At 40.5% G+C, this 27,123-nt stretch overlaps 1 protein-coding gene across 3 annotated transcripts; it reads left to right on the top strand.

The window, feature by feature from the left end:
* Positions 1-10,786: 10,786 nt before the first annotated feature.
* csrp1a (cysteine and glycine-rich protein 1a) lies at positions 10,787-25,960 on the top strand. 3 transcript variants are annotated; one of them, XM_088330128.1, is made up of 6 exons: positions 10,787-10,965; positions 12,313-12,424; positions 14,317-14,485; positions 14,563-14,692; positions 14,758-14,854; positions 25,663-25,960. In XM_088330128.1, the coding sequence occupies exons 2-6, from the start codon at positions 12,316-12,318 to the stop codon at positions 25,737-25,739; spliced, it is 582 nt and encodes a 193-aa protein (XP_088186254.1). In that variant the 5' UTR covers positions 10,787-10,965; positions 12,313-12,315; the 3' UTR covers positions 25,740-25,960. The 3 variants fall into 3 exon arrangements, with proteins under 3 accessions (XP_088186254.1, XP_088186253.1, XP_088186252.1); XM_088330127.1 differs by lacking the exon at positions 10,787-10,965 and adding an exon at positions 11,147-11,342 and having other exon boundaries at positions 14,758-14,864; XM_088330126.1 differs by lacking the exon at positions 10,787-10,965 and adding an exon at positions 11,182-11,342.
* Positions 25,961-27,123: the final 1,163 nt, after the last annotated feature.

The raw sequence follows: 27,123 nt of genomic DNA, 5'->3' as shown, positions 1-27,123 counted from the left end.
CTTTTGTCCCTGTAGAAGCCCACGGATCTGCCATTTTGAGCCAAAGCCTCCTGGTGGCTTTTTCTGCAGATCCACAAGCGGATTTAATGGCTTTCTACCTGGCCGCCCCTGTCACACCCAACCACCCTAGGACTTATTATTATCATCACAGCAAACAGTAAGTCCTGCATCTCCTTTGAACCACCCTCCAATATTAATGAGGCAGAACAAAAGATAAAGTAACTATAAGCCAAATTGAGTCACTCCAATGTTCACTGGTTTTAACAAATTTAACAAAGATTTTAGAAAAGCTTTCACTTTATGAATGCATCACTGTTGGGAATGGCGCAGTTTTCCACCACTAATAAAGTGGACATATTTCTATTGTAATATTTGACCAACGTGCAGCCCTTTGAGACTTCTTGTGATTAAGGGCTATACAAATAAACATGACTTGACTTGGCCCAGTTAAGTCGAATTAGTTACAAAATGTCTCAAAGGACTGCACAGGTTACAAATACACTATCCCTTGATTAAACAAACATGTGGGCAAGGAAAAACTTAAAACCTCCACATTTCATCAATTCATGCAGATGGCCACTGTCCTGCTTGCCAGATATTTCTACAAATGTTTGTCACGATGTCTAGTTTGCTCACCAGCATTTTATATAAGTTCTGATGGGATGTTGTCAATTCCTGTAGACTTTGCCTTCTTCAGCAAATCAATTGCTGTCCCTATTTCTTTTCTGAGGATAGGGAAGTCGTCACTTTCCCATGGGCTGGAATTCTTAAGGACCTCAGGGCCTCCCTGTGTCGGGTGGTTGTAGAGTTTGAGGCACTATTCTGTCCATCTATTCATGATCTCTTTTACTTCAGTAAGCTTATTCCCTGCCTCATCCTGATTGTTGCTGACTTTTGCCTGTTTTGTTTGTGGGAGAGCTTTTACAACCTGGAAGGCTTTCTTTGAATTATTCTTGTTGAGGCAATCTTCCAACACTGAGCTTTGGTCTTCAATCCATTTCTCCTTTGCTTCTCTCAAGCTCTTTCTCATTTCCTTGTTGGCTGCTCCATACTTGGCTGCTCCTCTAGGGCTCTTTACTTTCTTCTTTAGTTTTTGTTTCGTAGCGCACTGTTGGAGAATTTTGTTTGTAACCCACGGCTTTACCTTTTTCTGTGTTTTTCTACAATTTCTTTTGCTGCTTCAGTCATTGTCTCTGAGAACTTGGTGGTTAGGGTTTCGACATATTCGTCCAAGGCGAGTAAAGATGAAAACTTCCCGCCGGGAAAGGCCTGGAAGTTCTTGACCACCATTCATTCACTTAAGGTCAAACCTGATTTGTGAGTTCTGTGACTTCTTGACCTCCTGGAGTCGAACACTGAAGTGCATCAAGACCAGGTTGTGATCGCATCCAACATCGGCTCCTGGATATGTGTACGTGCTTGCTGTCTTGATTCCAATATTTAAACGTTGTGGAATCATGATGTAGTCAACCAGACTGTGGTGGATTCCATCCGGATGGTGCCTTGTCCATTTTCTGGAGTTCTTGTGGTTGCCAGAAGTGTTTGCTAACACCAAGTTGTTGTAGCTAGCTAGTTCAAGAAGCCATTGTCCTCCATCATTGGTTTGTAGGTTAGAGCTTGTTCCACATGTTTTCTTCCAAGCTCTATAAGCATTCACACCAATTTGGGCGTTCCAGTCGCCTTACAGGATGATGATATCTTTCTTTGGTGCTTTGTCTATGATGTCTTGAACCTGGGCATAAAAGTCCTCAGTGTCTTCGTCCCTGTGTTCAAAGGTTGGTGCATAGGCCTGGACAAGGGATACAATGGTTAATTGCACTACATTGTTTGCTAATAATAGCTACAGTCAATCAATAACATAATAAATATTTCTTATTATTGAACAGATAATTTTTACAATACAGTAAATACGTGAAAATGTATGATATTCTGCAAAGACGAGAACACTAACTTCTAATACTCACTAAATCTCTTTAATGGCTTATTTAAAAATAACAGACCCAAATGCAGGACGCAAAGAGATGTAAAACGGGGTTGTGATCAAAACACAATATGGTCAATAAACAAAAGAGGAATTAATTCTAGATCAGGGAGAGTGGGACTGGGACTGTTGAAGAGGGTAAACTACAGAGGAAATTTTGGGGTGGTGAAAGTTTGGATAATGATATTTGGGAGTATCTTTAAGAAGATTGCTGGTGAGGAAGGTCTTAGGACAAGGACGGGACTGCCGAGGAGGGGTGACTTGGGGAGATGGTCTTGGGGTAACAAAAGATTTGGGAGTAAATTTTAAAAGATGGCTGGTGAAGAAGATCTTGGAATAAGGATAGGACTGCCAAGCACTGGATATTTGAAATAGAAACAGAGGGAGACTTGAGAGGGAAAGTTGAAATGGGGTATTGGGTTGGAGAAAATACTAAAAGGGAGATTTGGGAGGACCTTTAAAAAGATGGCTGCAATGGAAGATCTTGGAGTGGATGAACATGAAATGAGGAGGTAACTGAAGAAAAACGTGAGGAGAAATGTGTCGTCTTGGCGGAGGAATGTCTTCAGGAATCAAAACAGATCAGCAATGTGAGATGGGAGCCCGGAGTATTTATGGTAAAGGTGGCTAATTGTCTGATTAGAACAACCTTGGAACCACCTGGGCAGATGAATAGTGAGCGGTACTACAAAACGGGGTATTTCTGCCATCTCTAGGAGAAGGTGAAGGAATGAAGGCACCAAATAATGAAAACAAATTTCTTGTCTTTAATATTTTTCCCGCACGCAACTAAAGCACAATCATTTATTTTATGTATTTTGCGGGAGGTGCAGCCATCACCAAAATATTTTAAGGTAAACCTGACCATCTCATCCAATCAATTACAGACAGAGTGCTCGACAACATGTTTGTCGTAGCCGGGCACATTACCGGCGATTCATTTCTGCACCATGGTCCAAGATTTGCAGGGCTTAGCCCGGCCATTATTCACACTCTCTTTGGAGGTTGTTTGGAAAAAAACTCTTACAGTGCCAATTGCGCAGATATTTGTGACATTGTGGCAATAGTAACCTACACATATTTATCCTGAAAAATATCAACTGTGATCAATTACAATTATTAGGGATAAACATGTTTGTTCAAGCTCAGTGGAGATGAGGAGATGAACAACCTCAACAGCATCAATCAGATCTGCGAGTCATGGAAACTCCCTACTTCTAATGAGGCCAACAGGAGGTGGTTATGTCAAAAGCTTCTTTTCTACGTGGTAATAGAAATGGGTCACTCTGGTTTCTCATTTCCTATTAAACTGTTATCAGCACTTCATTTAATAAAGTTGACTGCATACATGTGTATATGTCCACCTCTATTAAATTAAATAAATTAAAGTTATATAGTTCTTCTAAATGCAGTATACAGTTGAACCCTGGGATAAGACATCATCACCTTACATTATTTTCACTTTACAGTGTGGAATAAGATTTTTTTTGGCCACACATCGACATTAAATTATTTTGTGTGGCCAAAAACGTACAAAGTTGGAACTTTGGAGTGTTTGTGCATTTAATTTGTAGCGTCAGATGTCGGTCTGCAATTGGTTTGAGTTACAACATAAAAAAAATGCACAAATGTAATTTGCTGAACTCCCTCACACAATGCCGTTCTCTCACTTCATCCAATTCAGAATCTCGTGTGCTTCGTAAAGACTTTCCGAGTCAGTGTGATGTATCTTTTGCACTGTATTTATCAGCTGTAGCTCCCAATATTTTCTGTGATGCTAAATGTACAAGCCTTCATGGGCCCCTAAGAAAATTTAGATTTTCGGGTCCCCTATTACTTGATCTTTTGCTTACATACTAGTATAACTCATTCCATGGGCAACAATTTGGAGTCAGGGCCGCATTGGGTTAAAAAATGTGGCCAAGGGGCCAGTCTTGGAGACAGATCCAATTTTCCAATTTATTAATAAATATACATGCAGACATTTACATGAAATATTTCTTTTGAAAAGATGAGTCTAATCAAATTGGTTTTGATCACAGCTAAAGCAAAATAATACAATAGGTCCCAGTTTTAAGAACTTTATTTGATATTGAGTTTTGAAGTATTACTGTAGTTGTATTTTTTGTTGTATTTGTATAATTTCAGTATTTCTTGAGTCAGATTTTTGTTGAAGTTCTGTAGTGTTTTTTGTAGTATTACTCTAGTCGTATTTTTTTAGTATTTCTAATGTCTTTTTGTTGTGTTTTGATAGATTTTTTTGTTGTTGTATATCTGTTGTATGTTTGGAGTATTACAGTTTTATATGACTTTTGTAATTTTTAATGTTACTGCACTATTATTTTTTTGTATTTTTGTACTATTTATGTTGTATTTTGTAGTATTTCCATAGTGGAATTTTTGTTGTTTATCTGTAGTATTTCTGTAGAATTTGTATAGTACAATATTACTGTAGTTTCATTTTTGTGGTATTTTTGTCGTATTTCCGTAGTAGAATTTTTGTAGTGTTGCTGTTATTGTATTTTTGCAGTATTTCTGTTGTGATACTTCTGTAGTAGTAGTATTTCTGTAGTAATATTTTTCTAGTAGTGTTGTATTATAGTACTATGAAGTGGTGTTTTTGTAGTATTTCTGTAGAAGTATTTTTTCGTGTGTTTCCAGAGCCGTGTTCTAGTGTTATTTTTGTTGATTTTTTTTGTAGTATTCCATAGCAGTATTTTTTTCATATTTCTTTAGTATTTTTGTATTGTTGCTGTAGTTGTATTTTTTGTGGTATTTCTGGGATAATATTTCTATAGTAGTATTTTGTATTAGGGGCAGATCGGCAGCGCAGTGATTAGCGTGTGTGTGGCACAAATCTGAGGTCATAAAATTGATCCTCATGTGTGGAATTTGCATGTTCTCCCCGTGCTTGCGTGGGTTTCCTTATTTGGGCGGCAGTAGCTCAGGTGGTAGAGCGCTCGTCTTGGGATCAAGGGATCCCAGTTCGAATCCCGGCTTGTCCGTGTTACATGTCGAAGTTTCCTTGGGTAAGACACTGAACCCCTAATACCCCCAATAAGCAGGTTAGCGTCTTACATGGCTGCAATACAAGGCCGCTATTGGGAAATGTGAAGCACACTGTAAAGCGCTTTGGGAAGTCATTGACTTGAAAAAGGCTATACAAATGCAGATCATTTCATTTCATCATCATTTTATTTCCTCCGGACACTCCGGTTTCCTCCCACATTCCCAAAACATGCATGTTAGGTTAAATGGCCGGTCCAAATCATCCCTAAGAGTGAATGAGCGAGCGAATTGTCTGTCCCTGTGTGCCCTGCTACTGGCTAGCAACCAGTTCAGGGTATCCCCTGCCCACTGCCCGAAGATAACTGGGATGGGCTCCAGCACCTCCGCGACCCTCCTGAGGTTAAGCGGTGCAGATAATGAATAAATGAATGAATGAGTATTACTGTAGTAGTATTTTTTAGTATTTCTATAATATATTTTTTTCTTTTCAGAATGAAAGCCAAATAATATGAGGTCCCTGTTTCTAAGCGCTATATTTAAAATTTAGATTTGTGGTTATTTTGTATTATTGTTGTTATATAACTGAGAAGTATTTTTGTTGTGGACAGACAAAGTGACAATGGGGAAAATGTTGGCACCATAAAAGTTAACTGCTCTTGGGGGCCCTCTAGCGGTCGCGGGGCCAAAAGCAGCCTCTTAGCTCGATAATGCCTTGGGCCGGTGCTATGCCGAGAAAGTCATCCCTGCCGAGATTTGCAGCCCCTAGCTACTATAACCACTTTTACCTCGTTTTATCTCACTTTTATATCACTTTTCGGGAATGTAATGGCGAACATATGACCAAAACCACTTCGTCTTGCATTTGTTGGGAATGTAATACAACTCAAACCATTCCGTCTTTGTATTTGTTGTGAATGTAATCGAACGGTAATGCACACCGTATATAAATCACTTTTGAGAACTGTTATACACTCTACCATTAAGCTTATTTCAGCATAAATAAATTTTAATACGAGCGATTGGAGTAGAAAAAGGCAAGATAAACATGTTACCTGCTCAAAAGTTATTTATATATGGTGTGCATTACCGTTTGATTACATTCACAACAAATACAAAGACAGAATGGTTTAAATTGTATTACATTCCCAACAAATGCAAGACAAAGTGGTTTTGGTTATACGTTCGCCATTACATTCCCGAAAAGTGATATAAAAGTGAGATAAAACGAGGTAAAAGTGGTTATAGTAGCCAGGGGATGCAAATCTCTGCAGGGTTGCATTTCTCTGCATAACACCGGCTCTGTGTACAAGCAAAAAACACCATAACAATGGAAACAAAGCTTACATTTATCTAAAGATACAAAAGAGATACAAAATAAGGAGGCAATTAAAGCGGCAAAGTCTTTTTAGGCCGGGTTTTAACTGGTTTTGACTTGTGGACCCACCATTCCACCCTGATGTAAAGCAGCGACCCAAATCAATAAAAGAAAATTCACCTTCTAAATGTATCCTGGAAAAGGATTTTGCAGTTCGAAACCAGAGATTTTAGAACATTTTTAACTAATCTTTAAAAAACAGAACAAAATGACCATCACAACCAAAACCACTTTAAGTACCTACCGTAAATGCTCATATACATTACATCGCATAATAATGATTCCCTGAAACTGCTTTGAAATAGTCACACACTAAAATAACTTAAAATATTAGTAACGTTTGCACCTTAAGATTGATAATTATTTGATTATGTTGTTGATGATCGAACAAATGAATGAATGAATGAATGGCCTTTAATGTCTTTACACAAGTAAAACAAAATTGGTGGGCTTCTCCTTCCAGAGCAAATAAAACAAATTGAAAAGGTATGCATGTGCAAATGGATAAAAACATGATAATACAATACATCAATGACAAATAATAAATAAATTAATATACGCATATGAAGCAAAAATATCACATTGTTAAACCATTTACTAATCCTTCCAGCAGGACCTTAATGGCAGACACTCGTACACCATTTTAGTTTTTTGCAAACTTTTCCAATCTTGGTTTCGATCACTGTCACTGTTTTCAAATTTTCCTTCCCCTTATTACTACCGTTCTTGGGATCCATTATTATGGGCAGAAAATTGAAACAATACCTACATAATCAAAATACAATGAGATGCGATGAAACTGTAAACACCAGAAAACACCAGCCAAGCACACAGAGCAGTTTGAATGGGTGAGCTGTAGAGGTGGGCATATTTCTGGACACACGGCACGCTCCACTCTTCCTAGCACGCACCCACTACGCTGTATAGAAATGCATCCGTAAATCTTTCTTTCGCAGATTTTTAGTGATTGTTTTTTTTTTACAAAAGTAATCTTCTTGCACTTAGTTTTAAAACCATTACAGTATTTAAAATAAAATACTAAGGGTCGAAATTAGCCTCAATGATTTTTAAGTGGTATATTTGTTGATATGGCACACAGGCTCTGGCATTTTTTATATTATGATTTCATATTTTTCATTAAATCATCAAAGATCAGATAGTGAAATAAAATGCGCTTGAAAAATTAGCTTTTGTCTGGATACCGGGTTTGGCGGTTTGCTGCACTTTGTCTTTAAATATACAGTATGGCATGGCTTTCGCTCTCAAAAACAAATATCAAAATATTTTGCTATTATTGCTCCTTGGATCAAAAAGGGTATGGATCACTGGCCTAAAATAATATTTGTTTTTAACTCAGCGCCCTCAGCTGATCTCTTTCTTACTGGCCCGCGGCCTCTGTGATAAAATTAATAATAATGTGGCAGTATAAAGTACATTTTTATCAAAATAACAAACATAAAAAATCCACCAAATGATGGCAGTAGCCCTTTGGCCACCTTGCACTTGGCTTTCTGTGAGAAATTTAGCCCACCTCATTTCCAACATGGCAACTGTAAATAAGAAAATGAAAGTTGACTGTGAGGGCCGCCACTTTCAGGACAAGTGTAAATTGGAGTATTTTTGTCACCAAAATTCTAAACAACTGCGTCTGCTTAATTCGTCAAGAGGCTGAAGATGTATTCAAAGATTATATTCTCAAAAGAAACTTCCTGCCGCAAAATGCTGTCCACAAAAAGCTAACTGGAAACTAACGCTGTGGAAAGGTAAAGCAACTGGAAGCTATTTTAATGGCACAACAATGCTTCTCCACAAAACCCAGCGGGTCAAATGAAAATGCTACAAAGTCGAGCTATGAGGTCGCGACGCTGATCGCCGAGCACTGCAAACCTTTGATGTAGGGTGAATTTATTAAAGACTGTTCAAAAAATGCCAGGTTAATAGTCGGCTCTCAGACATTTTTAGTTTACCAAATCTGGCCCACTTTCTGAAAAGTTTGACGCCTCTGACCTATCACTTTTAATATTAAAGGATAATTTAATTCACAAAAAATATGGAACGTCCTGGAGAATCATTTAATTCTCATGAGGCTTTTTTAGCTGGTGTTGGAATTTAATTATCAAAAAGTACTGTTTACTAAATTGTTCGAATTAGTTATCTGACTCCATTAACCAAACACAACCTACATTCACCCAACAATTTATGCAGCTCGTTTCTTGAGGGAAAAATGAACAGGAAAGTCGACATTTCCACATGGGGGCAGATTTATTTCCCCTAACACTTTAACAAAGTGTACTCCATCTAAAACGGCTGAAGAAGCGACGTTGGAGTCTCTGGGAAGCCTTTTTCTGAAGTCCTTTAGCTTTCTCTTAAATATGGCGAAATGACATCTGAGCCCTTTAGTGTTACCCGTGGTGTTCTGCAGGGTTCAGTACTTGGCCCCCTTCTTCTCAGCATTCACATGCTTCCATTAGGTGATATTATTCGCAAGTATAATATCAGTTTCCATTGCTACGCAGATGACACTCAACTATATCTTCAGTTGGAGGAATCTGCCACACTAAATTGTGGAAATTTGGAGGCTTGCCTCACTGAGATAAAAGAGTGGATGTCACTCAATTTCTTGCGTCGTAACTTCGAAAAGACCGAAAAGTTAGTTATTGGTCCATCTAAATGCCGTGACTTGTTCTCAAAAACTGCTGTGAACATTGACAACTGTCTTATCACCCAGAGTGACTCAGATACAAATTTAGGTGTCATATTTGACCCCGATCTGTCCTTTAAACCACACGTGAAGAAAATTACTAGAACCGCTTTCTTCCATCTTCGCAACATTGCTAAAATTCGTCTAAAGCTGTCTCCGTCAAATGCGGAGATTATAATTCACGCGTTTGTTACTTCCCGTCTTGATTACTGTAATGCACTACTCTCCGGTCTCCCGAAGTCCAAAATCAAGAGTCTTCAACTAGTACAAAATGCTGCAGCGAGGCTTTTAACTAAGACAAGAAAGTTTGATCACATTACCCCGATTTTAGCTAACCTGCATTGGCTCCCTGTTAGCTTAAGATGTGATTTTAAGGTTCTCTTGGTATTATACAAAATCATGCACGGACTTGCTCCCTCATATCTTTCAGATTTAATATCCCCCTATGTTCCGGTCCGGAGTCTTTGTTCTGAAAGCGCTGGTCTACTGGTAATCCCAAGAGCCAAGAAGAGTTCTGCAGGTCATCCTGAAAGGGGGATTACCACATGTGCGGCCCCTTCTCAAGGTTTCTTCATTTTCCTCATGTTGAGGTTTTTGAGTTTTTCCTTGCCCTCATGTTGGTTTCATATCAGGGGATGGTGTAATGATAGTCTGTGCAATAACCTGTGCAGCCCTTTGAGACTTTCTGTGATTAAGGGCTATACAAATAAAAATGACTTGACTTGACTTCTCTTCTTGGCCCAAGTCTCCTCGCAAGATGGCGTCTCGGCTCCTCCCATAGGAGTGCCAAGAAATTGTTTGCACCCATCGTTCTCACAACATAGCGCCTTGTTCTCAAAATAACGTCTGCCGTCCTCCGTCGGAGTCCTGTTATCAAAATTCCCTAGACAAAATATTTTGCATTTCGAACAGCCTGTCCTGTCATTGAACAACAGCCCAGTCAGTGAATATCTTTTGCATTAAATGTAATTTGTAGTCAATCGCATAAAATCCTTTATAGTCAAATGTATAAAATCTTTCACTGGTAAACTGAAGTTTGTGTGCATCATTTTCTTCTGTACTACAAATCTATTTTTTATGGCATCAAAATATCCTGGGTGACGGAAACCTAGTTCCAGACTACCAAAGAAATATCTTCATGGGACATTCATATGTATATTAAATTCACTTAATTCAGTGGATGCAGAATCATTTAAATGCAAGAATCGAGGGAATGCTGCATAATGGCAGAAAAAAAAAGTTGGTCAACAGCGTCATTACAAGATTAGAACACATGGGGGTAGCAATGTCAGCCACCAATTTCTCCAGCAAACAGTACAACAAATCTATTCCAGACTTACTGACCTTTTAGAATAGAAAAAGGTCATTTGAGATTGTATAATACAATAGGTGGGAATGAGTCCGTCATTTACAAGAGATCTGGATTGTTGGTGTGTCACAAGTAATTAATTTTGAAAGGTCAACATCCTGAAAGAGAAAATTGAAATTACCATCACATTTTATAGTGTACAGTATACACATAGTTTAACTTTCATAGGGAAAAAAACTCTTCCAATGGGTTTCAAAAGCAAACCCTAAGGAAAACGAAACATGCAAAATAATATGTGAGTGCATAGTCTTCATGCCTTCACAACCATTTCCATTTTGAGAGGAAAACTTAAATATCCACACAGGTCTCCTCCTCATTCCCTTGCCCCTCCTTGAGCGACTAAGTCATAAATTCAATTTTCCTGCACTTGTTTGGGCGGTAGCGAAACCAGGAGAAGCACCTCCTACCTCCCTCCCTTCCTTAGCATATTTTCAACAGAGGAAGTGCAACAACTGTGCCTTTAAACTTATTATTGTAGTCGGACTTTTACCTACCTTTAATTTTTTACTGTCGAACTACAGAAACTGAAGGTATGTAAGCAATTTAGCTTCCTTCCTGTACTAAATTTGTTTACCAAAAGCATGCTGGGTACGGTACACGCTGGTTGAGGAAAAAACTATTACCACAACGGACTGCTTTCTTTAACTTTGCAATGATGACAGTTTTAGGCGCTTGGTTGATTAGAGAAGCTCATAGTCAAACAGTAACTAAACAGGAATGCAAAAGAAGATAAGTTGTCAAAACAATTTCACTTATGTTCTGGCTGACTTTTAACTCTTTGCTGTTTTTGATTCCAATGAGACTCCCTCTTTCGTCATCATGTTCAAACATGTCCCTTTCCCAAGCCTTTTTGAGACAAACAGCTTTAAATGTGAAACAGTCTCAGAAGAAACTATTAAGGAAACTGGTAAGGACTTAAACAGTCCTTTGATTTTTAGTCGAAGTGTTAGAGATTGGGTTTTATTATTATTATTATTATTTATGGCTATCAAACGCCCTAACCCTATAACACATCAAAGACTGACAACAGTTATTTGACTTTATAGAAAACATTGAAAGCAATGAGTTTGTGATTTAATAAGCTTGAATTTCATAACTTATTTTCTACGCATCACAACTACATGTATGATTATTTCTTGTTTGAATGGCACAGTGTATTGTAATGGTCAGAATGAGTTCAAACTAAGGGCTAGGTAAATATTACATGTCTGTCCTAAATCATTTTTGTTGCTAACTTTTTTATTTCAAGTGTTTTATTGCATGTTTATCCTTGAGTACCCCATCTGATGTTGTTGTAAGCAATATATACATCACATTTTAATCAATGACAATAAAGATAATTTGATGCAATTCTGGTTTTATGAATTGAATAATCCCGGGACGTGAAACGACATACAACAGTACCAAAACATATATGCAAAACGTACTGCTTGGTGTTATTAAATAGGGGACCACCCTAATGAAAAGTTTCCAAGTAAAAGAAAACCTTGATTGCAACCAAAGATAAAAGACTATATCTTCTATGTCACAAAACAATAGCTTCAGCCATAATGACATTATAAAGACTGGAAGCACTCGGGCATATTTCGCAGAAAATGATGATGTAAAAGTTGAAAGGCTGAAGAACTATAGTCTGTGAAAGTCATTGTGGCTTGAAAGTAGGATGCATGCAAACTGCCAGTGCTCTCAAACTAATCACACCATTCTAAAATGATTTTCCACACAAGCGTTTCTCCTACATTTATTGGAGACTTTTTAGGTTATTGTTGATAAAGACAAAGCTAAAAATGTTATCACGCTTTTAAGTTTACTGGCAATAGTCAATTTCAATGGCATTAAACCTAAACTGTTTCTCTGTTTGTTCATGTATTTTTAAGAGGATGAATTTAGGAGGAGGAAACCAGTGTGGACGATGTAAGAAGACTGTTTACTCTGCAGAAGAGGTCCTCTGTGACAATCAGAGGTTCCACAAGTCCTGCTTTGTATGCTGTGAGTTAACTGCTTACAATCCATCTCACAAACTGACTTTTGAGACTTGTTGCAAAATCTTGACTAACACATATTTAAAGAGATACAAACTAGAATATTTCAGAAAGTGGGCTTTGGATCATTTTGCAAAGGCAGGATTTCATAATGTATATCTTGCCTAATGCATTTTTATCTATTATTTGATACAGCAAAACACATTTTTAGTTTTGACTAAAAACAAAACAAACAAAAAACTGAAAAAGGGCTTTTAAAAGAATTATGTTATGACAAAATTTCTAAGAAGAGGTGAAACAATCGAAGCTGGTTTTTATTCAGGCCGAGGGTGGGCAAAACAAGGGATCTGCCAAGCTTTACCACAAGACGTTTTCTAAAAGGTTTCTGTACCCCCCTGCGTCCACTTTTATGTTAGCTGTTAGCCACACGTTGGCTAATATTTACATGCAAGGAAAATTCTATGTGGTCGCTTTCCAAGGTTATTTCATTGTCCTCATGCTGAGGTTTTTGATGTTTTCCTTGACCTAGGTATTGGATCAGATGGTGTAATAATAGTCTGTAGTTTGCAGTAGTCTGTGATCCGTGCAGCCATTTGTGACTCCTTGTGATTAAGGGCTATACAAATATACATGACTTGACTTAATTATTTACCTATGGTGAATATGAGAGGTTGACTAGTTTTTGTCAAGGACCCAATCGGTGTGCGGAAACATGGACTAGCGCAGCAATAAAAAGTCTTTATTAAGACAGGGATTAATACACAGGAGTCAGAAATCAAAGCAACTGTATTAAGATCACCAAAGGCAGCAGTCGAGCTCCAAAAAGCCTGCAAGGGGTCAGTGAACAGATACTCACTTTGTCAAAGGCGACTGCCTAAATGTTCGCCAGGCAGTACTTTTGGTCGGGAAAGAGGCAAGGGTTCGGTACACTGGAAACCAACAAGGCTGTGACAAAAAGGCTTGGAACATGAAGAATGAGGCAAGGAACAAGCACCTAACCAAGGAAACAGGGTTTTAAAGACGAGATAGGTGGGCTTTGAGAGTAATCAGGACAAGTGATGCCAGATGTGGGTTGACAAAAATTGGGAGCAAGGAAGTGAGTGACCAGATAAGGTAAGGACAAGTTAGAGGGAGACAAAAAGGAGATCAAATCCGACTGCAGGACTGTGACACTTTTTTGCATTAGACTGCGTCAACTGCCTCACCATCGTCGTCATCAGTTCCCTCCTCCCGTTTTCTTGTCTGTATTAACTCTTCTGTCCATTACTATACTTTAAAAAGGGTTGTTAAGTACAACAGCTACGAGCTATTTATTTTTTGCATAACCAGCAACTTTGCTCAAAGTACACCGAACTTGCTAGAATTATTTGTATTTATGATCTTTTAGCAGATTTACGATACTACTTTTTTATGCACACCAAATTTAAAGTCAACAACACAAAATCCCCCAAAATGCATATTGACCAATCACCAGAAAAAAAAGTCATCTCGGAGAGAACCAGCTGTTCCCTTGATCACTTCCAAGAGCTGGCTCATAGAGACGTCTCATTCGCGAACAACACAAGTTGGTTGCCGCTCCATTCACGAATGTCAGGAGCACTGATGTTTCATTTTTTCCGTGACTCGGCTCTCATTCGCCTTTCTTTCTGCGCCTTGTTAAATTGTACAGTATATTCACAATCACTATACAGCTATTTGGTAGTCGCTATTTTAACATGATCCAAAAAGACTGACGTAAACAATTCGGAGGAGGGCGCAATACCGCTTTGTTTAAAGTAACGGACTGCTTTTGACCGTCAGTAACTAAGTGACGGTGTTGTAATGTCGCAAAAAAGAATGAATTGGATTACCTTGTCACTGAAAAACTAAAGTTACGTAATCACTGTTGCATCTGTTCAGTGGTGTGTAATAAAAGCTTGGACAGCACAACTCTTGCCGTTCATCTGGACAAAATCTACTGCAAATCATGCTACAACAAGCAGTACGGGCCTAAGGGATACGGTTATGGTGTCGGAGCAGGAACCCTTTCGATGGACAAGGGTGAAGGTCAGGGTATCACGCATGAAGTGTGAGTACCAAAAATGTACAATTTGTATATTTTTTTCAGGTTTTTCAGTGAAATATTACAAATGTTCTGTCACTCAGACCTGCACCTCATCGCCCAACAACCACCCAAAATCCTTCCAAGTTTGCTCAGAAATTTGGAGGGTCTGAGAAATGCCCCCGTTGTGGCAAGGCCGTTTACGCTGCAGAGAAGGTCATAGGCGCTGGCAAGGTAAGAAAGAATAGGTGCGGACTGGTTTACGGAAAAATCGTGTATTTGATATGTTTTATTTGCAGTCATGGCACAAGACTGGCTGTTTCCGCTGTGCCACTTGTGGTAAAGGTCTTGAGTCAACCACACTTTCCGACAAGGATGGAGAAATCTACTGCAAAGGTATCGATAGGTATATTTCTCAGTTATACCAACTCTAAAAAAATAAAATAAAATCATATAACGGTAATAATATGTTGTTGGTATGTCACAATGGTGGGTAATAACAAGTTACATTTACTCTTAAGTAAAGTTTTGGGACATTTTGTACTTCTAGGTGTGTTGTTAAATCCATCTATCTATCCATCCATTTGCCGCACGGTTAATCCTCAGTAGGGTCGCGGGGGTGCTTGAGGCCATCTCAGCTATCTTCGGGCAGAGGAAATGAAATGAAATGATCTGCATTTATATAGCGCTTTTCAAGTCAATGACTTCCCAAAGCGCTTTACAGTGTGCTTCACATTTCCCAATAGCGGCCGTGATCTGTGCAGCCATGTAAGGCGCTAACCTGCTTATTAGGGGTATTGGGGGTTCAGTGTCTTACCCAAAGACACTTCGACATGTAACACGGACAAGCCGGGATTCGAACTGGGATCCCTTGATCCTAAGACGATCGCTCTACTTCCTGAGCTACTGCCGCCCCCAAGGACACCCTGATCTGGTTGTCAGCCAGCCACAGGCACACAGAGACAGACAACTCACTAGCTTATTCACTCCTCAGGACAATTTGGACCAGCCAATTAACCTGACATGCAAGTTTAGGGAATTTGGGAGAAAACCCAGGCAAGCACGGGGAGAACATACAAACTCCGCACAGGAAGCTGGTAGCTGGATTTGAACCCATGACCTCAGAACTGTGCCGTGAACGCGCTAACCACTTAGTCATCGTGCCGCTGTTGTTAAATCACCATACTTTTTGCTTTTAGCTAAGTAGATTTTTGAAGAAGAAAGTGCACTTATACCCCACTCTATTAGGCTACATTGAAACCGTTACCTAAATCCTTACCACGGAAGTACGTGCCTGTCTGCCTTTGCAGGCGCATTCATTTGTAAGACACCTTGGTTTTTTTTTTCATTAGGATTTGACCAGTGACCCAAACAACCACGAGGTGGCACTTGTGAGCAAGGTTAGGAAGTTGTTGTTTTTTTCTACTGTATTGTATGCGCAGTGTATACAGTGGGACCTCGCTACTTCGCGGTTCGACCTTCGCGGATTCAGAGCTTCGCGGTCTGTAATGGTAAAAAAAAAAAAAAATTGGGGGGGGAAGAGGCGTCGCTACTTTTTGCGGGAATCCCCCTCGGCCGACGACCCTAGCACGGCGCGCCGTTCTCGTTTCCCGGTGTTGTGCCCAAATCCGACTCCAGTACAGAATCCTCCCCCCCTCGCGTGAACACGCATTCTGCTGCGCTTCCGACAAAAGCGAACGTATTCTATATAATACGCTTATTGAAACCATAAAGCGAGCTAATTAAAATAATTGGGCGTGTCAAAAAAGTTGCGTCCCAGGGACGCACGTTGATTTGACACGATGCGTCCCCAGCAAAAATAATGTGTCCAGGACGTAGGGACGCGGGCAGACGAGATCACTGATATACAGGGAGTGCAGAATTATTAGGCAAGTTGTATTTTTGAGGATTAATTTTATTATTGAACAACAACCATGTTCTTAATGAACCCAAAAGTCTCATTAATATCAAAGCTGAATATTTTGGAAGTTGGAGTGGGGCTTTTTTAGTTTTAGCTATTTTAGGAGGATATCTGTGTGTGCAGGTGACTATTACTGTGCATAATTATTAGGCAACTTAACAAAAAACAAATGTATACCCATTTCAATTATTTATTTTCATCAGGGAAACCAATATAACAGCTCAACATTCACAAATATACATTTTTGACATTTAAAAACAAAACAAAAACAAATCAGTGACCAATATAGCCACCAAGCGGTTCCAAATCAGGACGAAAGGGCACTCCACCTGGACTCAACCGACGTGAGAAAGACCCTGAGAGGGGTCAACACAAGGAAGGCTCCAGGCCCGGACAACATTCCGGGGCGGGTACTTAGGGAGTGCGCCGATCAGCTGGCTTGTGTACTAACAGACATTTTCAACACCTCGCTAGACCAAGCCAAAGTACCATCATGCTTCAAAATTGCCAACATCATCCCTGTGCCAAAGAAACCCCAGATCTTATCATTCAACGATTACCGGCCCGTTGCACTGACTCCTATCATAATGAAGTGCTTTGAGAGACTGGTTAAAGAGCACATCACCTCCAGTCTCCCCTCCTCATTCGACCCCTTTCAGTTTGCCTACCGGACAAACCGCTCCACCAGGGATGCCATCTCCTCTGCGCTTCACCTGAGCCTGACACACCTAGAGGAGAAGAACACCCATGTGCGGATGCTGTTCCTGGACTTCAGTTCAGCATTCAACACCATTATCCCACAACATCTGGTAGACAAAATGAGACTCCTGGGTTTCAACACCCCCCTGCGGAACTGGCTGCTGGACTTCCTCAGTGACAGACCCCAATCAGTGCGGATAGGTCAGAACATCTCAGATGTCATCTACCTCAGCACGGGCTCCCCCCAAGGCTGTGTCCTGAGCCCCTTGCTGTTCACCTTGATGACACACGACTGCGTCCCTAGGTCCGCCACAAACCACATCGTGAAGTATGCTGACGACACAACAGTGGTGGGCCTCATCAGGGACGACAACGACCTGGCCTACAGAGAGGAGGTGGAGCAGTTGGTGGCCTGGTGCAGGCACAACAGCCTGGTCCTGAATGTTGACAAAACTAAAGAGATCATTGTCGACTTTAGGAAAAACCAGCCCAACCATGCCCCACTTTGCATCAACAACAAGGCTGTGGAGGTTGTCAGCAGTATCAAGTTCCTAGGGGTGCACATTACAAACAAACTCACCTGGTCCGTGAACGCTGCATCACTGGTTAAGAGGGCACAGCAGCGCCTGTACTTCCTGCGGAGGATGAGGAGAGCCCACCTGCCCCCACCCTCCCTCATCACATTCTACAGGGGCACCATAGAGAGTATCCTGACCAGCTGTATCTCTGTGTGGTGTGGAGGCTGCAGCGCTACCGACTGGGGTAGTGTGAGGAGGGTAACGAGGACAGCAGAGAAAATAATCGGGACTACACTTCCCTCCATTAAGGACATTGGCCAGAAGCGCTGCCTATCCCATGCTAAGAACATTATCGGCGACCCCTCTCACCCTCATCATGGACTGTTCACTCTGCTAGCCTCTGGGAAGAGGTACTGCAGTGCGCGGTGCAGGACCACCAGGTTCCGCAGTAGTCTAGTCCCCCTGGCCATTAGACTGTTAAATGGTCAATCTAACATATAGTTAACATATAGTTAACCTAAATCTTAACGGCTGCTAATCTGACTTTTTGCACTACTGGCAGTTCTTTATAGCTTGCCACTCCTTGCACATTTGCTCTCTGCACTATTGTACTTACAGCGTTATGTTACAGTGTTAATGTTACTGTTTACCTGACTTGTTAACCTGAATGCCCATTTTGCACATCTGGTTAGCTACTCCTCCTGCACTATCGGCACTATGGTATGGTAAAATACTATACGTAGCCATAATAAAATACAACTCTTACTTATATCTGTACATTCGAGGAAACTGTGCGGGTCAGATGTATCGACATTTCGTTCTGTATACACGTGTACTAGAATGACAATAAAGTACATCTGAATCTGAATCTTTCTTTGCAAGGACACTCAAAAGCCTGCCATCCATGGATTCTGTCAGTGCTTTGATCTGTTCACGATCAACATTGCGTGCAGCAGCAACCACAGCCTCCCAGACACTGTTCAGAGAGGTGTACTGTTTTCCCTCCTTGTAAATCTCACATTTGATGAGGGACCACAGGTTCTCTATGGGGTTCAGATCAGGTGAACAAGGAGGCCATGTCATTAGTTTTTCTTCTTTTAGAACCTTTCTTGCCAGCCACGCTGTGGAGTACTTGGATGCGTGTGATGGAGCGTTGTCCTGCATGAAAATCATGTTTTTCTTGAAGGATGCGGACTTCTTCCTCTACCACTGCTTGAAGAAGGTGTCTTCCAGAAACTGGCAGTAGGACTGGGAGTTGAGCTTGAGTCCATCCTCAACCCGAAAAGGCCCCACAAGCTCATCTTTGATGATACCAGCCCATACCAGTACCCCACCTCCACCTTGCTGGCGTCTGAGGCGGACTGGAGCTCTCTGCCCTTTACCGATCCAGCCACGGGCCCATCCATCTGGCCCATCAAGACTCACTCTCATTTCATCAGTCCATAAAACCTTAGAAAAATCCGTCTTGAGAATTTTCTTGGCCCAGTCTTGACGTTTCAGCTTGTGTGTCTTGTTCAGTGGTGGTCGTTTTTCAGCCTTTCTTACCTTGGCCATGTCTCTGAGTATTGCACACCTTGTGCTTTTGGGCACTCCAGTGATGTTGCAGCTCTGAAATATGGCAAAACTGGTGGCAAGTGGCATCTTGGCAGCTGTACGCTTGACTTTTCTCAGTTCACGGGCAGTTATTTTGCGCCTTGGTTTTTCTACACGCTTCTTGCGACCCTGTTGACTATTTTGAATGTAACGCTTGATTGTTCGATGATCACGCTTCAGAAGCTTGGCAATTTTAAGAGTGCTGCATCCCTCTGCAAGATATCTCACTATTTTTGACTTTTCAGAGCCTGTTAAGTCCCTCTTCTGACCCATTTTGCCAAAGGAAAGGAAGTTGCCTAATAATTATGCACACCTGATATAGGGTGTTGATGTCATTAGACCACACCCCTTCTCATTACAGAGATGCACATCACCTGATATGCTTAATTGGTAGTAGGCTTTCGAGCCTATACAGCTTGGAGTAAGACAACATGCATAAAGAGGATGATGTGGTCAAAATACTCATTTGCCTAATAATTCTGCACTCCCTGTATATATATATATATATCTCCATCCATCCATTATCTGCACCGCTTATCCTCAGTAGAGTTGCGGGGGTGCTGGAGCCCATCCCAGCTATCTTCGGGCAGTGGGCAGGAGACACCCCGAACCGGTTGCCAGCCAGTCGCAGGGCTCACAGAGACAGACAACTCACTCGCTCATTCACACCTAGGGACAATTTGGACCGACCAATTAACCTGACATGCATGTTTTTTTGGAATGAGGGAAGAAACCGGAGTGCCCGGAGGAAACCCACACAAGCACAGGGAGAACATGCAAACTCCACACAGGAATGTTCAATCGCATGACTGCGCCGCACACGCGCTAACCACTGCACCGCCGTGCTGCCCATATGTAATATATACACACACAGTCATATGCAAAAGTTTGGGCACCATTTTCAAGATTTTCCTTCATAAATCATTGGTTGTTAGGATCAGCAATTTCAGTTAAATATGTCATATAGCAGACAAAACACAGTGATATCTGAGAAGTGAAATGAAGTTTATAGGATTTAGAGAAAGTGTGCAATAATTGCTGAAACAAAAGTACGGCGCTGCATACATTTGGGCACCGCAACAGAAAAATTACATCAATATTTAGTAGATCCTTCTTTTGCAGCAATAACAGCCTCTAAAGTTTAGAGTCTAAACGCTTCCTATGTAGCTTCCAATGAAGGTCTGGATTCTGGTTGAAGGTATTTTTGACCATTCTTTTTTTCATCTCCACTTTAGTCAGGTTTGATGGTTTCCGAGCATGGACAGCCTGCTTTAAATCAAACCACAGATTTTCAATAATATTCAGGTCTGGGGACTGATTTGGCCATTTAAAAACATTGTACTTGTTCCTCTGCATAAATGCCTTAGTAGAATTTGAGCAGCGTTTGGGGTCGTTGTCTTGTTGAAGTATCCAGCCCCCACGCAACTTAAGCTTTGTCACTGATTCTCGAACATTGTTCGCAAGAATCTGCTGATACTGACTGGAATGAATGCGACCTTCAACTTTAACAAGATTGTCATTACCTGCACTGGACCCGCTGCCCCACAGCATGATGGAACCCCCACCAAATTTTACCCTGTGTAGCAGGTGTTTGTCTTGGAATGCTGTGTTCTTCTTCCGCCATACATACCGCCCCTTTTTAGGTCCAAATAGTTCAATTTTAGTTTCATCACTCCACAGCACCTTATTGCAAAATGAAGCTGGCCTGTCCAAATGTGCTTTAGAATACCTCAAGCGACTCTGTGGTATTTGGCTTCTGTCGAATTACTCTCCCATACAGCATCTCCTTGCGCAAAGTGCGCTGAATAGTTGAACGATGCGCAGTGACACCGTTTGCACCAAGATCATGTTGTAGGTCTTTGGAGCTGGTTTGTGGGTTGAGTTTGACTGTTCTCACCATCCTTCGCCTCTGCTTATCTAAGATTTTTCTTGGCCTGCCACTCCGGACCTTAACTAGAATTGTGGTCTGCCATTTCTTCACTATGTTCCTCAAAGTGGAAACTGACAGCTGAAATCTCTCAGATAGCTTTTTGTATCCTTCCCCTAAACCATGATGTTGAACAATCTTTGTTTTCAGATCATTTGACAGTTGTTTTGAGGCACCCATGTTGCCACTCTTCATAGAAGATGCAAAGAGGAGAAGAACTTGCAACTGGCCGCCTTAAAAATCCGTTCTCATGATTGGCTTCACCTGTGTATGTAGGTCAAAGATCAATTAGCTTACCAAACAAATTTTGTGTTCCAATAATTTGTGCTAATGGTATTCAAATCAATAAAACAACAAGGGTGCTCAAATTTATGCACCTGCCTACTTTTGTTTAAGTAAATATTGCACACTTTCTGTAAATCCTATGAACTTAATTTCACCTCTCGGATATCATTGTGTTTGTCTGCTATATGATATATATATATATATATATATATATATATATATATACTATAAGGCGCACCGTGTTATAAGGCGCACCTTCAATGAATGATATATTTTAAAACTTTTTCCATACATAAGGCGCACTGCATTATAAGGCGCTACAGTAGAGGCTGTAGTTACATTATGCAACCATTAGATGGTGCCGCGCTCAAGGTGTAAAATGTAAAACCTAAACACACACCAAGTAGAACCACCTCTGAATTCTTTAATGTTAAGTTCCCGTGCCAGCGCTGTTGCTTTCATTCGAATAGTTATTGTACGACACTTCTACTTGCTGCTCTTTGTTCAACAACCCACTAATCAAGTGTGTCCTCTAACTGGCCATCTCGCTTTATTGCCACGGAAACTTTGTTTAGTCTTCTTTACTTGGCGCAGCTTATCCTCATGCTTCCTCGACTTCCGCACCATCGATTCATTAATGTTAAACTCTCTCGCTGCTGCTCTATTTACGTGTTCTACTGCGTGACTGATCGCCTTGAGTTTAAACTCTGCGTTGTAAGCGTGTCTCTTAATAGGAGCCATTTCAGGGTCTTTATACAAACGCACAAATAAAAGAGAATCTCATCTCACCGCTTATCCTCAGTAGGGCCGCGGGGGTGCTGGAGCCCATCCCAGCAATCATCGGGCAGTGGGCAGGGGACACCCTGAACTGGTTGCCAGCCAATCGCAGGGCACACAGGGACAGACAACTTACTCGCTCATTCACACCTAGGGACAATTTGGACCGGCCAATTCACCTGAAATGCATGTTTTTGGAATGTTGGAGGAAACCGGAGTGCCCGGAGAAAACCCACGCAAGCACGAGGAGAACATGCAGCTGGATTTGAACCCACGCAGGAGGTTCCCATGACTTGAACTGTGCCGCACATGCGCTAACCACTGCGTCACCGTGCTGCCCTAAAAGAGAATCGTTGTTTAATGTTTCCCAGTATGCACAGCGCACTTCTTCTACGCGAAAAATTGAGTCGGTGGCTGCTTACCGTAAGTTGCGAGACCTTTCGCGGCTCAATATTGATCCATATATAAGGCGCACCGGATTATAATGCGCACAGTCAGCTTTTAAAAAAAATAAATAATCAGATTTTATGTGCGTCTCACAGTGCAGAAAATACGGTATGTGTATATATGTATGTATATATGTTTATGTATATACAGTATGTATGCGTATATGTATATATGTATGTATGTATGTATCTAGGTATATGTGTGAATATATATATATATATGCAGCACGGCGGCGCAGTGGTTAGCGCGTGTGCGACACAGTTCTGAGGTCGTCGGAACCTCCTGCCTGGGTTAAAATCCAGCTACCGGCCTTACTGTGCAGAGTTTGTATGTTCTCCCCGTGCTTGCGTGGCTTTCTTCCGGGCACTCCGGTTTCTTCCCACATTCCAAAGACATGCATTTCAGGTGAATTGGCCGGTCCAAATTGTCCCTAGGTGTGACTGAGCGAGTGAGTTGTCTGTCAATATATATATAAGTATGTATATGTGTGTATGTATGTATGCATAAACAGTGGCTTGCGAAAATATTTGGCCCCCTTGAACTTTGTAACCTTTTGCAGTATTTCAGACTTCAAACATAAATATATAAAACTGTCATTTCTTGTGAAGCATCAACAATAGGTTGGACACAATCATTTATTGGATATTTTAAACTTTTTTTAACACATAAACGAAAAACTGGGTGTGCAAAATCATTCAGCCTCATTGAGTTAATACTTTGTAGCGCCACATTTTGCTGCGGTTACAGATGGGGGTCGCTTGGGGTATGTCTCTATCAGTTTTGCACATCGAGAAACTGATATTTTTGCCCATTCCTCCTTGCAAAACAGCTCGATCTCGGTGAGGTTGGATGGTAAGCGTTTGTGAACATCAGTGTTCAGTTCTTTCCACAGATTCTCAATTGGAAAATTATTCAGCCCCTTTACTTTCAGTGCTGCAAATTCTGTCCAGAAGTTCAGTGAGGATCTCTGAATGATTCATGATTATGTCCCACTTATTTTGGATGTTTCACGAGAAATTACAGTTTCAGATCTTTATGTTTGAAGTCTGAAATGTGGCAAAAGGTCAATGTTCAAGGGGGCCAAATAGTTTTGCAAGCCACTGTATATGTATATATATATATATATATATATATATATATATAATCCACAGAAGGTTCACCCCAAAAAACTGTCTTGAGTACACAGATTTACAATTACACTGGCTTATAATTTATCGATGATCTGATTGATCGGTTGTTTGAAAAAATCAATGAATAAGACGTTGCTACATTTGGTCATTCCTCATGTATTTTTTTCGCCAAGTACTATTTTACTTCTACTCAAGTAATTATTTGACCACTCTTTACTTCTACTTTAGTCATATTCTTCTTTACTTAAGTCAAATTTTTGGCTCCTCTCTACTCAACTCCATACCTGTCAACCTCCACGGCTCCATGCCCGTACAAACTGTCGTATTTTCTCATACAAAATAATCGTACACCATATTTTTTTTCCGGAATGATGCATGATGGGAAATCCCCAGGCGGCAGACGCATTCGATTGACAAATTTGCGTTTTTCCGTACAGATTTCCTTGTACGTGGTAATTGTCTTAAAATGCATAAAAAACGTACGTTGTACAGGTTGACAGCTATGCAAGTCCGGTATGTCCGAATAATTACACTCAAAGATAACACCCATTCAAAAACGGTCACAAAGCCGCAATGAACAAACATAAACAGCAGAGGGCGTCATAATAAATACAGACTCTTCAATCCACTGACTAGTCAAACACAAGATGCCTGTGAAATGACATTTTAGAGAAAATCACTCATATCACGATCACAATACAGTGCTACAGTTTGCTTTGTTAACCATTGCAAAATCAATGGCACTGAATACACTGATAAAAACAGCCCTGTACTTTCAAATTTGAAAGCGAGATTAGTGAATCATACAGTACATCTCCGGGATACAACATTAATCCGCTCGCAGGTGGGGGTTGTAAGGGTGAAATCTGTATGACAGTGGATAGAAACCTGTGTTAAGCCCTTGTGCTCTGAACACTCAGTACCCTAGACAGAAAGTGATGCATTTACTCTGTTTTTAATATTACAAATGAAATTCAATAGGATCCCAGTTTCAATCTTATACCTCACAGTTGTTCGTTGTTTTGACTAATGTGCGCTGTTTTCATCATTGTCACTATCAGCCAACTATGTTGCTGTTATACTATAAAATCATCATAACACTAAAATTACATTTAGTTAGGCCAACTTTGATATACTTGCATATGAAACAATCAGACTTCAAAACTCATTGATATAACAATGTCATAGTAATTTCACATATAACTCTCACTGGCGTATAAGTTGCACCCCTGACCAAACTTCGAAAAAAACCCTGCAACTTATAGTCCAAAAAATACGGTAAATTTGTAACCTGGAATTCTGAAATGAATTAAGAGAGTGAAAAACGAGCATTGGGGGAGTTCAGTCAGTAGCATATCAATATCTTCATAAAGCCACGATACAAACCAATAGCAGACCAGCATCTTATCTCAAAATATCTAAAAGACGTATGAGGCATGGAACATGGACAATCACGCACAAAGCCCGCAAACTTTATATATCTGTTTTTGGGCCCGCTAAACAGTTTGTCGTTGCTGACATATAGTGGGGAAAATTCCATAACAAGGCCAGAAAATATCGTTAGGAGGGGATACCATATCCTCGGGATCTACTGTACTTAAAATAGACCCAAATGTGCTTCGGCACACTGTTTGAAATAAATTGTAGTACTATGGCATGGGAAATGATCCAAATTGTGTGCTCTTGCGCTCTAGCGCAAGCTATCTTTCATTCACATTTACTTTTACCGAAAATGCAAATGCACCGACTGGTGGTGCCCTGCAGGATTTTTTTCAATGAAGGTAATGTACCTTGGTTGAAATAAGGTTAATTAACACTGCCCTAAATGATTGAAAAAAAGGTACAACTGGGTATGTATTATCACAATATGTCAACAAATGGTTCTGATTATTGTTTTTATCCTACAGGTTGTTATGCAAAAGACTTTGGGCCTAAGGGTTATGGATACGGAGGTGGAGCCGGAGCTCTGCCACTCACGCAGTAGATGGAACAACAATTCCATTATAACCACTTTACTGTAGCTTGCCAGAACATTTGATACACTTCCCTTCACTTATCTCAACTGATCCTGTGCAAGAAATGAGAGCATAAACCATCCATGATATCTTTTCCTTAATTCTAAATACTGGTTCTCTAATCAGTGACCACCTCTGAGAACATTTTCAAAATGTGTTGCATTCTTTAATTAAAGAGCAATTAAAAATGGCAAGACTTCATTTTTTCCATATCTACAATACTTAAGTATTTGTTTGCTTGTTGGTATCGTCGATACAAGTCCAATTTGGCATCTCATCGGAATGCAAGTCAGTGGCATCACGAGTGCTAACATGCCTTGTGCAGACGTGACACTTATTCATCGTAAACATTCCTCTCATAACACAGTGCTCGACACGTCATCCTGGTGTGACCGCATTAAAGTCATCGAAAGTCATGAGTTTGATTCACCCATGAAGCCATTGTTACCAGTCGGAAAGGAATGACAAGGATGCGAGACACATTAAGTAGGGACAATTTCCCACTGTCATTCTGCGATGCTAGTTCGGTACTTTCTCTGCACTGAAAAAGTAAATGTTTTCACTCAGGGAAGCACCAAATTTTCTGCATCAATACAGTTTTCTGCCAAAAATGACCAAAAGTGCATTTTCAGTTTTGGCCGAAATCTAAAACTGAAAACACACTTCCGAAAGAGATGTGATGACAAAGTCTAAAACATGGGTATTCGACCATTTTCTAAATAAGAGCTACTATTTGTCACTAATTAGTGCAAGGGTCACGCAGTTCGATATGCTTTTCTAAAATAACATCATGTTTTTACTTTATTATTACCAGGTTATCCGAAACTTTACATATTGCTACCATCTGCCATCATCTGGTTTAAAGTCATACACACAGCCTCTGTCAGCTTGTTTCATACAAATCTATTTGGGTGTTTGCGCTGGCGTTTTTTACCCTTACCATTTTCAGGCAACACGAACAAAAAATAACATGGGGACGAGCATGAAATCACTACACCCCTCCCCCTTTCTGCCCCCTAATGTGTTGCGAGTCGCAGAACATCGGTGCTAAAAGTATTATAAAAGTAAAAAGGCGCAATGTGAAAAAAATAATATAAATGCTCTTTGAACTCATTGCGCATTGTTGGATTTTGTGCTTGAGAGTGCACCCTCTGGGGACTCCCACAAACTGCTTGGGGACTTCAACACTCTTACGTGGACAATGACAGACCGATCACGGATTTTCCATAACGAACACCATGTTCAAGCATAAAGTTGTCCATATGTGCACCTGGCACCAGGACACCTTAGGCCACAGTTCAACAATCTACTTTGTAATCATTTTATTTGGACCTACGGCCGCATGTTTTGGAC

Source organism: Urocampus carinirostris, chromosome 3 (genome assembly GCF_059441175.1).
Source record: "Urocampus carinirostris isolate Australia breed hairy pipefish chromosome 3, RoL_Ucar_1.0, whole genome shotgun sequence".
Classification (NCBI taxonomy): domain Eukaryota; kingdom Metazoa; phylum Chordata; class Actinopteri; order Syngnathiformes; family Syngnathidae; genus Urocampus; species Urocampus carinirostris.
The sequence above is the reverse complement of the archived record's forward strand: the minus strand, read 5'-3'. Positions and strand labels throughout refer to the sequence as shown.

What these genes read in the sequence shown, in the direction of transcription:
- csrp1a (XM_088330126.1), top strand. Translation starts at nt 11,190, where the DNA reads ATGTTCTGGCTGACTTTTAACTCTTTGCTGTTTTTGATTCCAATGAGA. An exon ending in AGAAACTATTAAGGAAACTG is followed by an intron (nt 11,343 to 12,312) that starts GTAAGGACTTAA and finishes TGTATTTTTAAG; the next exon opens with AGGATGAATTTAGGAGGAGG. An exon ending in CAAGTCCTGCTTTGTATGCT is followed by an intron (nt 12,425 to 14,316) that starts GTGAGTTAACTG and finishes GCATCTGTTCAG; the next exon opens with TGGTGTGTAATAAAAGCTTG.